General features: G+C 35.5%; 2 protein-coding genes across 2 annotated transcripts in view; one reads left to right on the top strand and one right to left on the bottom strand.

Moving 5' to 3' along the window:
* The window catches only part of LOC725625, a 46,316-nt gene extending 36,832 nt beyond the window's left edge, over positions 1-9,484 (top strand). Inside the window, exons 5-6 of the mRNA XM_001121453.5 lie at positions 1,055-1,214; positions 4,770-9,484. Coding sequence (XP_001121453.1) covers positions 1,055-1,214; positions 4,770-5,014 — 405 coding nt within the window. The 3' untranslated portion in view covers positions 5,015-9,484. The remainder of the gene's footprint in view (positions 1-1,054; positions 1,215-4,769) is intronic.
* A 190-nt stretch (positions 9,485-9,674) lies between these two features.
* The window catches only part of LOC725588, a 32,294-nt gene continuing 26,513 nt past the window's right edge, over positions 9,675-15,455 (bottom strand). The window contains exons 7-12 of the mRNA XM_026439235.1: positions 15,013-15,203; positions 14,501-14,727; positions 13,978-14,092; positions 13,187-13,514; positions 12,038-12,326; positions 9,675-11,586 (exon numbers count right to left, since the gene is read on the bottom strand). Of these exons, the coding sequence (XP_026295020.1) occupies positions 11,241-11,586; positions 12,038-12,326; positions 13,187-13,514; positions 13,978-14,092; positions 14,501-14,727; positions 15,013-15,203 (1,496 nt within the window). The 3' untranslated portion in view covers positions 9,675-11,240. The remainder of the gene's footprint in view (positions 11,587-12,037; positions 12,327-13,186; positions 13,515-13,977; positions 14,093-14,500; positions 14,728-15,012; positions 15,204-15,455) is intronic.

Genomic DNA, 15,455 nt, shown 5'->3' with positions numbered 1-15,455 from the left:
TTGCGTCGAAACAATGGCTTCTCGATGTTTTTTCGTACGTCTTAATTAAATTCCTCTTCGCCTTCGACCTTTTCGACGTGTCTTTCCTCGCGCGTTCTCCTCGCTCCTCCATCCTTTCCACGTTCGCCGATCGAGGATCGTGTTTCGCAAGAAAAGACAACAAAGTCGTCTGGTTTCGTGGAAACGGGCTATTTAACAATGGAGGAGGAACAATGAAAAAAATGCTTTGTATAAATGTTTTAATGTTGAATTTGAAAAACAATAGGAAAGGTGACATCCACTGCGCGGAGGAACTTGTCTTAGTTGCCCGAGTTGTTATATCTTGGCCTCTGATAATTAATTTAATTAATGATATGGAAATGGAGTTGATCCTTCTTTGCGTAATTGCAGTTTCTACTATTTTTAATAATCTTTGTAATATTGGTTAATTTTTATATAATTCACGTACAGAAAAATTATTATAATTTTTTTTTTTTTAGAGAATGATCTTATCAAAAATTTATTTTGAAGGAGGATGTCTCTTTTTTAAAGGAAATTTAATAAAATTCAGCGTGAACGATATTAATTATAATTATTCTTCCGATGAAAAATCGTTAATTATATAGCAATTATTCACGATAATGATACCTCTTGATTAAATATTAATATACGTAATTGATGTTTCATTAAACAAACTTTAGAAATGATAATTATTAATTGTTACACAACGTATTTATTGTTTTATTTTTTTTACCATTCATCGAAAGTTTCGTTTTAATTTTGTTAATATAATATAAAGAAACAAATCATTAAACAAAAAATTGTATAATTTATTCATTGGAAAATTCCCTCAAATATTAATTATATATAATATTCTGTTTTAACCAAATTCTCCATTCTATCTTCCTTTATATCTTTCCTCTCTCATCATCATCATTTTTTCTTTTATTTTTTTATTTACAATAAAATTTAAACTTTTAAAATTAAGGAACAATTTTTCCGACAAATTCACCGAATATAAACGATCAATTTTGAAACTTCTACTACCGATACGATTTGAAACTTGTTGTTACAGTTGGCTGCCATCGCTTTGAACTTTGGTGTGCTAATCACTGCAGTGTACGAGGGTATTTATGCTCGACGAGGTGGTGATCCAACGAAGATTAGGGTTGTCGGTGATCCACGTGCAGGAACCATAAATAATCCTGGATATCGGGAACATCAACCCACGAATGGTAAATTTAGACACACACGTGATACATATTATTTATTCATAACTCGAGTTAACCTCTAATTAATTTTCCATTCGATTCTCTCTAAACATTAAAATTTAAAAAGGTACTATCTGCTGAAGTACTTTTATATTTTACAATTTATATATTATATTTCGAAGGTTAAGTAGACTGAAAAAGAAAACGATAAATAAAGATTATAAAAATTCATTTATCGCTTGGAAATTAAAATATTAAAATTTTCCAAGTGGTAGGTTTTCTTTCGAAAGGGTTTCTTCTCTTTGCGTTCATTTGCATTTCAAGGGTACCAGCGTATTTATAAGACCTGTGTCACAATCGTAGGAAGATTTCGTGAGAAGCAATAGTAACACTTCAAAGGACAAAGTATTGCAAAATGCAGTGTGGGATACGTGTGTAGCATCCCAAAATTAAATCGATCGAATTTCGGTATTCTCTTTGTCGCGATAGTACGTGAAGAATTTTATTAATCTCCTTGCTCGTTTGTTTACCAAGAATTGGGATAAATAAATATTTTATTTTAGAATTTTGTAAGAAGAACGTTCGATATTATATTCATATTTTTCTATTTTTCTAATCGTTAAATCGTTAAAAAGAGTTAGTTAAAAAATTTTTTAGATAAAATTAATCGATATAACCGATTAATTCGTTTGTCTGTGAAGTATAATACCGCAACTGTAATTATTTAAATTTAATTTTTGCATTGTGCCACGAAGAATGTAATTAATTAAGTCATACCAGTAATTTAACTACACAATACTGAACTAATAAATACCGCGTCATTAAGTGCCTTTCATAGATCGTATATCCGCATTTATCCTTTTATATATCATAATATGTATTTCAAACTTCATTTGAATTTTGCGTCATGAAATTAGCATTCATCTCACGCATGACCAAAAAATTTTCTCAATAAACTCTCGATGCTCTCGTGTTATAAATTATAATCTTTTTTTTTTTAATGTAATTAACTTGTGCAGAAATTGTTTATTCTTTGATGTAACCTTTCTTTATGTTCCATTTGTTAAGATTTTTTTGAAAAATTGATTTTCCAATCATTTTCTTACGTGCAATGTTTATCAATTCATCGCACTGTCACGAATTCTGTGGAACAAAAGAGAAAGCTCTCGACGAAAAAGGAAAGTTTTTTTTCTTCATTGGAATGTCATTTATATGATTAACATGGAAATATATCCATTTAGTTACTAGTACATGCTTCGAATCGAAGCACCATTTTAAACTGGTTACTTTCAAGGTTACAATTATACGAAGTAGTAGTAGAGTTCTTATACATACATATATACATGTAACTCTTTATAAATGAATATATTTCAGATAAATTTAAGAGATTAACAGATTATCATATTCGTAAATCATGAATATGAAAATATTTATTAACACGTTGGCTGCCATATTTTCACGTCATATCGAATTATATCAATTCAGATGTTATATAATTATATTGCATCGTATTTAATGTTTTTCCAATGTATTTGCTTGATTCGAGCCAGAACACAGGATAAAAGAGATTATTATTTTTGTTCTAAAAAAGTTTCAATTTCATACTCGTGAAATAATAAAAATATTTCTACTCGAAATAAATGCTCACGTGTCGAAATATATGCCTTAATCTGTCTTGTTTGAGAGAGAAAATTTTACTGCTGGAAGAACGTTCGCCCAACAGCTGATGGAAACTTAATATGGCCGAGAAATGTCTTCAGATATGAAACGTGATGGAAGTCAAGGTGAAGGGGGAGGTCTAAATAGGATGGTACGTGGGAGACTAGAGAAATAAAGGATAATAGAGTAGAGAAGATTTAACGGGAAACTTGGAAAGAACAGGAATAAAAGCGTACGAAACATCGAGTTAAATCTCGTAGGGAGAGGAAACTATTAGGGGGGAGGAGAAAACAACTGTTAAAGAAAGAAGAAAATATATAAGAGAGAAACTAACTGTTGAGGAAGAAACGTATAAACAGGAAGAGGCAAATAACACAGAGGAAATATTTGGTCAGAAGTTGGATAGGAAGTTCAACAGGGGGAAGAAATAAATTGATTTTCCAGCAAGAGTAAATAATTTATTCGAATAATAATCTTTAAATGTGTATCTTTTCTTTAAAAAATTAACATGGTAAAATAGTTTGATGATTTATCTGGATTTTAGAAATATATTTTATTTCTTTTCACTTGAAAAAGATATTTGTGTGGCTGTGACTGATGAAAAATATATTGGTCGTGTAGTACAATTTATAAAATATGATATAACAATAATATATATTTTAAAGATATACATTTGAATTTTATAAATCTTTTTTTACGATGGATATTAAAAGAAGAAGTATAACTAATTTTCAACAAAGTATAAAACTTACGTTAAACTAAAGCGAATTGTACAACAAATTTTGAATGCGTTAAAAACATTTTATTTAACGAATATAAAAAAAAAATTAAAGTGTTAAGAAAAAAATGAATAGTGAAAAAGAATAATGTTTAAAATTGTTTGAAGTATATAAAAATATATATATTGAAAAGTAGCATCATAAAAAGATACTCGAATATTCATGATGCATATTGCTAAATAAATATATGCATTTAAATTAAACTTTATATATATATATATCTCTTCTTTTAAATAAAAAATAAATAAAGAGACACAGTGGAGTAACAAAACGAGCTCGAGAGAAAATATAAAAATCTCCAGACAAATTTAAAAAAAAGGAAACGAAAGAAGAAACTTGAAAAGATTTCTTCCCGAATAACTCCGCTTTCAGATGACGCATAGAACGAAAATCCATCGTTTAGCGTGTCCATCGTGCTCGATCGTGTTTGATGGTGAATTAAAACGTCTCGACGAATTTCCACGTAGCAAAAGTGCAGGTGCGTTTAAATATTTCTGACGCGTACGTGGATGCATACGCGCAACGTGACACGCGTGTTCATCAAATTGCAAACCGTGCAATGTCTAATTTTTCGTGGATTCGAGTCTGTGTTCTCCATGGAAAAATCATCATGAAAAATATTTTTACAAAAATCTTTCAACGAATTTCAAAGATCGGGAAAAATAATACGAAAGAGTTATAATTAAAACGAAAAACCCGATGATAGTTTGCATATAGCAAATTCGCATTTAAAAAATTGTCCTCGAGGTATTAATGAAAAATTCCAAAACTAATAGACGCTGTTCTGGCGCAAATGCTTTGTGCAATTACTAGAAATTATTAACGTGTAACAAATTATTATTCTTTTCATCAAATGATATTCTTTTTATCAAATAAAATTCTTTCTCAAATTTGTTTTATTTTTCGAAAAATAAAATTCTTCAAAGATTCTTAAGTAGCAGAAAAATTTATTTTCTAATTTTCAATAACTAATTAAACCAAATATTCCAAAAGAACTTAAAATTCTTTAAATTATTTATTCATCCCTCGATCAACAATTAATAAACTTCACGAGCACGAATTATATTTTAATGTTAAATTAAGTAACGAATGAAAGAAGGAATATTACATATAAAAAAAAAAAAATGTGCTCGAATTTCAGGTGGCACCATCTCGATGACGGACGCCAGTGGCAAGCCTTACGTCGGCGGAGCCGGAAACGGCTCGATGGCGTCTGTGGCGACTTCCGGAAGCGTGACGAGCACAGCATCGCCACTTCGTAGCTCCCTGAAGAAGCCAAAACCGCTCGGTATTCACAATCCCGGTTTCTCGGCCCACAGCCCCACTCTCTCGAGAAATGGTTCGCAAAAGAAAGTGCGAATTCAGACCCACTCAACCGAGGTTTAACGCGTATCAGCGAGGATAGAGGAGCCTCGATCATTTTCTTTTCTTTTTTTTTTTTTTTTTTCTTTCTTTTTACGCGAGTCGACTCGACGTCGACTTCGTCGGAAGAAGCATTCCTAAGAAGCGAAACGCGTGAAGTGTGCACGAACTGTGGACTAATTATTCCACGAATTTTTCTACTAGCTTTCAGGTACCTTTGGAGGAAAAAGAAAAAAAAAAGAAAAAGAATTGCGATATTTAAGAATTTTATATAATTAATTTATATCGGGCCTTTCAGGAACATTTTGAACCAAGTTTCAGTTTCTCCCTCATCTTTTATAATTAAAATATATTTTCAATGTATAAGTTTAAAAAGTTATTTCGAAGAAGAAACTTTCCATGGCTCATCATTTAAGGTGGATGCAAATGTTGTGTGTATGTGTAGGTTCTTATTATTATCTGTAAAAAGTACATTTTTAACGATTTAGATTTTAAATAGGAATTATTTAATTTTACGATCGATTCGATGCAAAGAACGAACACAATGTTCTCTGATATTAATCTTCGATCGACGGAAATCTCGGATAATCGTTCGATTCGTTCGATTATTGGAGAACTTCCGGCTGAGAGAGAGAGAGAAAGAGAGAGAGAGACACCTTTTAATCGAAAGAATTCTGTCAAAAGTTAAAAGAGTTGCGACTGAAAGGGCCGATAGTTTTATCGCGTGATGAAAGGACGAGCGTGAGGACGTAGGAAATAAACTTGGCTGGAAATGATCGAGCGGGGAAATTGCTCCGGTTATAATTTCCAATGACGTCTTGACGTCTCTTCGAGAGAGTGTTGCAACCTTCTCTCAAACTGTCTAAACTGTTCTGAAACGATATTTATAGCCGATGCGACAATATCGATTTGACGGGGCCGCGAAAGTTTACAGATAGAAATCCGAATCACAGCTTCCAAAAAGATATCGCAACAGAAACTCGAATTCGAACACATTTTCTCACGTTCCACACGTTCGTCCATTTCTTTTTTTTTTTAATTTTTTTCATAAACATCGTCTAAATTAAATTCACAAGCAAATAATTAAATTATCGATGATGTTTTTATTTTTTTTTTTTTTTTTTTTTTTTTTTTTTTTTTTTTTGAGAGGGGTATTAGATTGAAAGATGCGATTAAAAAGATGTCCACGTCAGGAGAAGAGGAATCAGCCGATTTAGAGCTCGATCGATCGAGGATCGAGATGTTCGGTGAATGAATGGTGAGGCGTTCGGTGAGATTACAATTTAAGTTCCCAGCGGTTCCAGCCGTGAACAAGAAGAAATTAACCCTTTGCGGTCTGGTTGCTTCACGCAATAAGCTGTCCGGCTTGTTTCAGAACCGTATCGATTACGAGGTAACTTTTTCTTAAATCAATATTATAATTAAATATTATCAGGTAAACGTATTTACTCTTTTATCTTCTTATATTTTTTTTTTTAATATTTTTTTTAAACGTTCTTTCTTCACGAAAGAAGTAATTATTATCTTATATTTATAAATCAAATATCTTATTCGAACAGCAAGATTCTTAATTTCTATTCGATTTTCTAATAATCTTCTACGAGCTTTCGCTCGTCCAATAAATATATACTATCGGATCACTATGTCATCCCACGCAACGTACACGTTTAGACCGCAAATGGTTAATAGAATTTGATCGAACGATAAACCGTATCGATTGTTCTGGCAACGTGTAATTGTTTAATCAAGATTGGCGCGTTGACGATCAACGACGACGATGCGAGAGTTAAGTGGCATCCACCAAATAATCGATATCCAAGATAACGATTATTTGGAGAACGAATTTCCCTCCCACACGTGAAACATTTAGGGAATGGAAGGGATTAATTAAAACGTTAAAATCGAGTATGATTTAAAGGAGGGAGGAAAAGAAGATAGCAATAATCCTGTTATTATCGTCGTTCAATTATTGATTTTACGTCACGGTTGGAACGGCGTGTTACTATGGGTATTACGGATGGTCGAAAGGAGAGAAATTAAAGCCGATTGTTAACTATCGTTTCTTTTTTTTTTTTTTTCGCGTGAGATCGAAACTCGATGCCGTAAAAACTGGCATCGTTTGATTGAAAATATTGTAGAATTAAATTCGCGAACCGGTGTGACCGGTATCCATTATTGGAATGCACGAATTCAAATCGATAATTTCGCTAAGTATTCTTTATCTTTGATCATTAAAAGGCAAGGTGTAAATTATTTAATCGGAGTTATTGAAGTATATATTTATACATATATAATATTATCGCAGATATATGGAATACTTAATGAAATTAATTTTTAATCTCATCAAAAATTCGAGGTGCGATCCGTTTCCTAAAATCCTTGTATTTAAATGATGTATTTATTATTTTATTTATTTTTCCAACCCGAGAGAGACATTCATTGAATTTATTTATGATAAAATAAAATTCAAGATGGCCACCTCGAACTTAGACATCACATTCCTTTCGCCTCTACGTTGTCAAGAACTTAACAAATAGATTTCTTCTATTTGCTAAATTCAAAAGAAAGGAAAGAGGAAATCTGCATTCCAATAATAACACCGTTCCACGTCGATCGCAGGATATACGTGATACATTTTTCTAGTTTCCCTTCCCTTTTCTTTCATTTCCTCCATATTTCTTTTTTTTTTTTCCCTCGTTCTAGTTTCTTCAATCTAACCTCTTCTCTGTACCCCTGTTACACTCCTTGTTCGTCGCATAGTAGGTTTAACTCGACGTTTCCTCGTCCGAGGAACGAAGTATAAATAAAATATTTACTGCGTCGCATCCGTCCAGCCCTGCGTAGGCAGCTAACCGTCAAACGGTGAGAGTTATATATATATATATATAAATATAAATATATAAATATATTTATATTTTTTAGCAATTGTTTTAATATATATATATATATAAATATGAGAAAGAAATTTATATAAATATATAAATATGTATATGTTTTTATTATTTGCGCGCGCACGGTACTCGAGAATATAATTGAGATTTAATTGTTTCGCTCGTGTTATTTGTCTCGAGAGAGAGAGAGAGAGAGAGAGAGAGAGAGAGAGAGAGAGAGAGAGAGAAAGAGAGAGTGTTTTACTCGTTAGAAAGTATATATAATTATTAATATTATTTTTTATCACTGTTGCTGTTGGTGTCGTGACCACTATTCCTTTCTTCAAGGAAGTTTTTTTTTTTTTTTTTTTTCCTCTCTTTTTACAGCTTCTTTTTCGTCGATAGTTTCGAAGTTATTTATGACTTTTATTCGAGGATTTATTTTAATATTCGAATATTGATGATTTTCTTCACCTTCCTTTTAATTACTATCCTCTTCTTCTTCTTCTTTTTTTATTTCTTCTTTTTATTACGCGTAGGTCTTTGTGCGCATAGTTGTTGATACTTTATTTATTTAATTCGAACTGTTTTTTTTTTATCATTTCCCGTACGATTTTTGGTCGACATTATTTTTAACGAAAGATTTTTTTTTTTTTTTTCAAGATTTGCACTTTTTTCTTTAATTAGAACGTTAATATTTCGTCGGTTTGAGTTATATTTAATGGTAAATATTATAGAAATTTATCCGTTCCACTGGTTAAACTGGTATTTTTTTCATTAAATATATCTTTTTTTTAAAGATAAGATTCGTGAGATTTATATTTTTTTGCGGATAATCATCCATGTTTTTATCGTTAATAAAAAACGTTTTTGTCGAAACGGATCACACGAGCCGAGTGTCTTTTTCTTAAGATCTACGCAAGAATTTACTTCGATATCCAAAAGATGGAAAAGAAATTCTGTAAAATTCTTCAAAGGTTTATTTAAAAAAAGAAAAAAATTTAATTCTCAGTGATATTCATTTTGCACAAAATTGCGATATTGCAATGACGAGGATCACCAATTCTCCTCTAAGTCTTATTTAATAATTTCGATTAATTCGTAAGAAAATTTCTTTTTCTTCTGTTAAAAAAAAATAATCCTTACGTGTTCAAGATTAATGTGTTCAACATTCTACACGTTAAGAAAACTTATTATTATTGTTTAATAAAAAAAAAGAACTTGTTAGAAAATTTACAAAAAAGGAAAACAAACAAAAAAAATCGAAAAAGTATATAAAATTAAAAAATTCCATAGGAGGAAAAAGAAAAAAAATAATTCTTTTCTGGATTTCGAAAAAGAAAGCGCTTGCGTGAACCCTGTCTTCTTTAAGAAACGACAGTTGAAGTGAGATCGATACAATACAAATTTTTACGCGTGCAAATGTAATGTCTTATATTTCAAAAAAGAAAAAAAAAGAAAAAAAAAAGGAAAATTCGTATTCCCACTTTTTTTGCACATTTTGCTATCGAAATATTGTGCGTGTCTCGATAAATTTTGTAACGACCGGTATTGAATCGTGCGAGGATTGTATTGCGAGGAAATCGATAATAAAGGAATTTCTATGATTCACGATCACCTGCAAGCCCTCTTTCTCACTTGCTCACGTGTTCTCGACGAATGAATCCATATGATACGAAAAAATTCCATCCCCCCATCATTTGCCAGACCTCGATGAACGTTCATCGCTTCATTTTCGCTGAGAAAAAAAAAAAAAAAGTATAAAGTGTTTCATTCTTTAACACATGAGGGGAAAATAAAGACGTGACACGGGGTGGTAAAAAAATTAACGTTTCATTTATTAGCTTACAGACTGAAAATGAAAACTTAAAACGACACGAACAACAGCGTCTTTCGGGCCACGCGTCCCTCACGGCAGTACACGGATTCTTTCAACGCATCTTCTCGTGCACGAACGGAACGATCGGAAGGGATGGAAGAGAATTTTTCGTCGAAATAGAGAGAGAGAGAGGGAAGAGTATCGAATAAGGGAGAAGGAGAGAGAGAGAGAAAAGAAAAGATTCGTTGGTTGTTGTTCTGAACTGTTTCTGATCCTTTGTTTCGTTTCTTTCTTGATCACGAGTTCGGTTACAGATACCTGTAACTGTACAAAAATAATAATAATCTACGAAATCCACGGCTCGAGAAGGAGGATACGGATAAAACGAGACGCGTTTATTCGTTTTTATTTGAATGCTCAACTATGGATCCAGAGAGATAGAATGGCCCGACACGAGTTCAATGGACTCGAGACTAGTCTTCTTTCTTTGTAACTTTGGCTCGTCGCTCCGTTGTCACAGTTTCAAACCTGCTTTTTTCGCGAGTTTATCGACAAACGTTGGAAGAGAGAGAGAGAGAGAGAGAGAGAGAGAGAAGGGGATCTAGAGTAATAAAAATAATTTACAAATCTAACGGTGTCGCTACTACATTAGAATGTTACGTTCGTAGATTCGTACAAGATCGATTTGTTTCCTTTTTTTCTTTTCTTTTTTTTTTTCCTTTCCTTTTTTCGTATAAATTAACCGCATCGTAGAAAGAACGATCTCTCGTTCGAACGATTGATCTCGATTGGAGACGGAAAATGAAATGATGAAAGAAAAGATTGAGACAGATGGAGACTTTCGAAGAGGGTTTCGTGCGTTTCGTCACGGAGATCTTTAAGAGCGCGAGGACGGTAGTCTAGGAACCAAATAGACACCCCACGAATACGAAAATACGGTTCACTCGGTTTTCGAAACGAGGAACGCGTCGAGGAACACTTTTGCCAGGCCACGCCTGATCGGCAGTGACTATATTGTTTTTTTTTTTTACACTTTCTTTTTTTCTTATCGGCCTATCGAATCGTATCCTATTGGTATGGATCCTCTTCGAATTCTATTTCCCTTGGAACAATTCGTGGATTGTCGTAAATTCTGCCGTAAATTCTGATTCTCTGAGATCTCTCAAGTAACAAATAAAAAGAGATTGTAGCAATCTCGTACGTTATTTATAAGAGGAATCCTAATGATTGAAGGCACGTTTGAAATGGTCTTACGTTCGAGCAACGTGAAAAATTTTCGAAAGAATATATTCAAAGTATTATATCAAAGAGCGTTTCATTCATTCGTCTTTTTGTATTCCATCGATAGAATTCATATTTCGATAATTGGTTCCAATTTTTACAATTTTCCCTGTCAAATTTTCTATCGTCGGCCAATGTAGGGATATTACATGTTCCCTTTCGATTCTTTTCAAACTCGATCGCCAAAAAATCGATACGAAAAAATTGTGTTCCGGGGAAAGAGAAGCATTGGTCTTCTGAAAAGAGGCGATCCACGGAAATTCGATTCGATCGGGGTCGTTCAGAAGTAACCCTCCCTGTCCTTGGGCGCGCTGGAGATGAGTTCCCGCCGTTTCCACACCGGCTGCGCTGCCCCACCTCGTTGGTTTTGCCCGGCTGCCGCCGAGGACGCGGAGGAAATGGCCACGGAGGACGAGGACGAGACCGAGACGGTGTTTTTCCCCGCCAACGTGTCGGAATCGGGGATGTGACGAGTTTGGTGTCTGGAATCCGTGTAACGCCTCTTCGTGTATTTCTTGCTCTCCGAGGAGGTTGACGAGGTGGTCTTGGCCTGCTGCGATCCCAGGCTGATCCCGGTATCCGGTCTGGAAATCTGCAACATCCTCTCGATATCCGCGGTCTTGGACCTGGAAAAATACTTCTGATTGATCCTCTCCTTTTCTTTTTAAAAAGAGACGAGAAGGACTATTTTCTCACGATGAATCAATTTGAATTTCTCATCGATATTAATATCGTTATTAACAAATTATCCAACGAAACGATGATAAAATGGCCGATTTAATCTAAAAAAAAAAGAAGAGCGCAGAAAATGTAAAGGCATGAAAATAACTCGGGATAAAAGTGACGAGCGAGTGAACGACAATGAAAGAGTAGCGGCTGGTGGAAAAAAGCGCGAGTAACCTAGCAACGAGCAATCGAATGCCGAGATATCAAGGTGAATGCACCACGGTACGTTGCGCTAGATTCACGAGGGAGGGTGAACGAACTGTCCCAGATGTTTCGCTCGAATACCAGAACGGTGGCACGGATCAAGATCATCCGTGGCCAATTCCTGCCGAGTAATCAGGATTCCCTCACCTCAAAACCGCACCACCGATGCTCGTGATGCTCGGCGTGTACGGGGCAGCGGTGCTCCTCGACGTCTCCTGACTGCTGCTCGACCTGGTCACTTGGCGCACCTCGCTCGACGTTGTGAACGACACCCTTTGGAGAACGGCCTGTTGGTCGGGGATGTAGGAGACGGCGGTCACCGCGCTGTCGGGGCTCGCCGGCGGCGATGACGCCCACGAGGGTGGAGAACTCGGCACCTGGTCGCCCGACAACGTCGCGGAAGAACCCACGGCGCTGTCGCTTCCGTGCCTTCCACCTGCTCGAATCAAACGACCTTCGTTGAATCCTTTTTTTTGTCGCTCTTGGAAGAACGGGAAATCGAGGGAATTTGGAAAAATGTATTTCAGAAAGTGTGTTGACAAGTATCTTGAATAGTAGAGCAAAAAGAGCACTATATCTTCATTGCAAATCGAAGGAATTTGGGAAAATGTATTTCAGAAATTGAAAATGCATTGAGAAGTGGTATTTTAAATGATAGAGCAAAAAGGGTGTAATACAAATCGAAGGAATTTGAAAGAAAGTATTTCAGAAATTGAAAATGCATTGAGAAGTGGTATCTTAAATGGTAGAACAAAAAGAGTGTAATACAAATTTGGAAGGAATTTGGAAAAAAGTATTTTAGAAATTGAAAGTGCATTGAGAAGTGGTATCTTAAATGGTAGAACAAAAAGAGTGTAATACAAATCGAAAGAATTTGAAAAAAAGTATTTCAGAAATTGAAAATGCATTGAGAACTGGTATCTTAAATGGTAAAGCAAAAAGGTGTGATACTTTGCTGCAAATCAAAGGAATTTGGAAAAATATATTTCAGAAAGTATTTGACAAATGGTAGAGTAAAAAGAGTGCTATACAATTTGCTTCAAATCGAAGGAATTTGGAAAAAAGTATTTCAGAAATTGAAAGTGCATTGGTATATTAAATGGTAGAGCAAAAAGAGTGTGATATCTTTGCTGCAAATCGAAGAAATTTGGAAAAATATATTTCAGAAAATATGTTGACAAGTGATAGAGCAAAAAAGGTGTGATACAATTCGGTGCAAATCGAAGGAATTTGGAAGAAAGTATTTCAGAAATTGAAAGTGCATTGGTACGTTAAATGGAAAAAGGATTGCGATACCTTCGCTGCAACCGGAAATGGATCGTTGCCTCTGCCTTCTCGGAGGCGCGCTGGGCTGCTTCGGAGTCTCCTCGATGTAAGGTATGTCCGGATCGTCGAGGTTCAATGTGAACGCTCCGGACATCGGTATGGTGAGGCTGGCGGTGATCACCATAGGCGAGGATCTTCTTCGCGGGTCAGCTGGATCCTCGCTCGACCCGCTGTCCACGCTATTGCTCCTTCCCTCCTCCTTTCGTCGGCTTCCAGGCCTCTTTGGCCGCCTCGGCCTTGGACCTATATCACCGCCCACGCCCGCCGTCTGATGAAGACACTGCTCCCTGGTCCATACCTTTAACGATCGAAATTGACCCAGTTTCATTGAAGATCATTGGCTGAGTCGTGGATCCATTTCATTTCGTCCAAACGCCCGTAGATTCAATCGAATTAATCTCGCAGAATCAACTTTATTTTTATACGATTTCATTACTGAAAATTTCAAATTTCACTCGATTAAATTGAGAATCAAGATCTGGCGTCGAAGAACAAGACTCTTTTAATCGACGCGATAATAAATTAAACGATTAGAAAAATAAAATTCGTCAGCCAGATAAGAAATACAGAAATGTTTAAATTCGATTCATTTTTGTCTTTTGAAAAACTTGAGAAAATAAAACAAGAGAAAGAGGCGGATAAGAGAAGTTTATCCCTGTTTGAAGTCGAGCCATATCTTTCCTCGATCTCGAAAACGATCTTGAAAATACGTCAGAGCGAAACGGTGGAGGGATAATCTCGTTCGATCTGGATCTGGTTACCTTTCTGGTCGAGGTGGTGGTCCCGGCCGTGGTCGTTGCCGACGTCGTAAGCGTCGTCTCCTCGACCGAGAAGTTTTCAGCCTCGCTGCATGGATCCGCCTCGTCACCGCATTGCCTGCGAAAAACCCAAACGAAATCCACGCCGTCATCCTTTTCCATCCATCTGATATACGCGCCAACTAACTCTCGAGCTGGCTTTTTGCCACGGGCTCTCTCGATCGGATTAAAAATCTTTGAGAGAGGATCGAAAAAGAATGATAAATTTTCTTCCCGATCGTTCTTTTCGAATTCACTTGGCCACATTGCAAGAAATATACTTGGAAATTAACATGCAATAAGAGATCCATGGTGAACGAGTTTCACAGATTCGTGAAATTTTGAAAGAAGGTTAAACAAAATTTGGAAACCAAAGGACAAAATCGAGCCTGGTCACCAAAGATTCCTTTCAAAATTCGAAAGAGAAAGGGTTCTATCTCTCTGAGAGAGAAGATTAAAGATAGAGAAACGCCATTCAGATACCCACTCTTCGACACGTCGAGAAAGGGCGAGATCCAAATCGGCCGGATGGGTGTCCATCATGTGCAAGTAGACCTCGTCCAGAAGGGCTGCCGGCACTGTAAATAACGTGGTGGCATGTTCTAAAAGGGCTCTGACCACGTTTATCACGTCTATCCTTTCTTCTGCCCTCTCCGCGGACACTTCAGACCTTTGCCCTGGCTTCACGCAGTGGAGGATGTTTGGGGCGAACACCTTCGAAAAAATGAACAAGTCAATTCAAAAGAAAATTAGGAAATTGAATCTTTTCGAACAATTGATCTTGATTTAATTGAAACCGAGTATTGTTATCTTGAAAATCTTGAAACAATATCTCCATAACAACAATAAAAATTAAAACAGATTCAATACCAATGAAACCTATCTGAAAAATGGAATCCAAGTATGAATTAATTTCGAGAAAAATCTCACAAAGATCATTTTAAACTAAATCCAAAAATGAGAATTTCAACTCAATCGTTCGAATCCACTGTTATTCACCGTGGCCAAGTTGGTCGTGTCCATCTTGTTCCCCGCCACCCATTCACCCCTCTCGTTCTTTTGATCTTCGCTGTTCGCCGCCACCACGTTGAGGAAGTTCAAAAGTGCCCAAAGAGTCTCGCGGTTCGGCGTTGGCAGCAGTTGGACGAGATGCTGAAGTGCCTCTTGCTGAAGTCTCCTGTTCCGGATCTCTGTTGGGAAGATCACTTTCAATGCTCAAGGAGATAAAATTATATTGGCGAGGAGAGTTACTTTTACAGATACTTTTACAAAAATCGAGATAGAGATGGGTAGGTTATCGCGTTGATCATTTGTTATAATTTTGTATTTGAAAATATCAGAACGTTTGTTTGAAGTTATGTAGATTGGTATTTAATTTGCAGCAATTGATTTGAAGAATATATTCTTGATATTGTAACATTATTTTCTCGAAAGTTCGAGAA

The sequence above is a fragment of the Apis mellifera genome, linkage group LG2, assembly GCF_003254395.2.
Source record: "Apis mellifera strain DH4 linkage group LG2, Amel_HAv3.1, whole genome shotgun sequence".
NCBI classification, from domain to species: Eukaryota; Metazoa; Arthropoda; class Insecta; order Hymenoptera; family Apidae; genus Apis; species Apis mellifera.
Note: the sequence above shows the minus strand (reverse complement) of the source record. Positions and strands in the feature narration are given on the sequence as shown.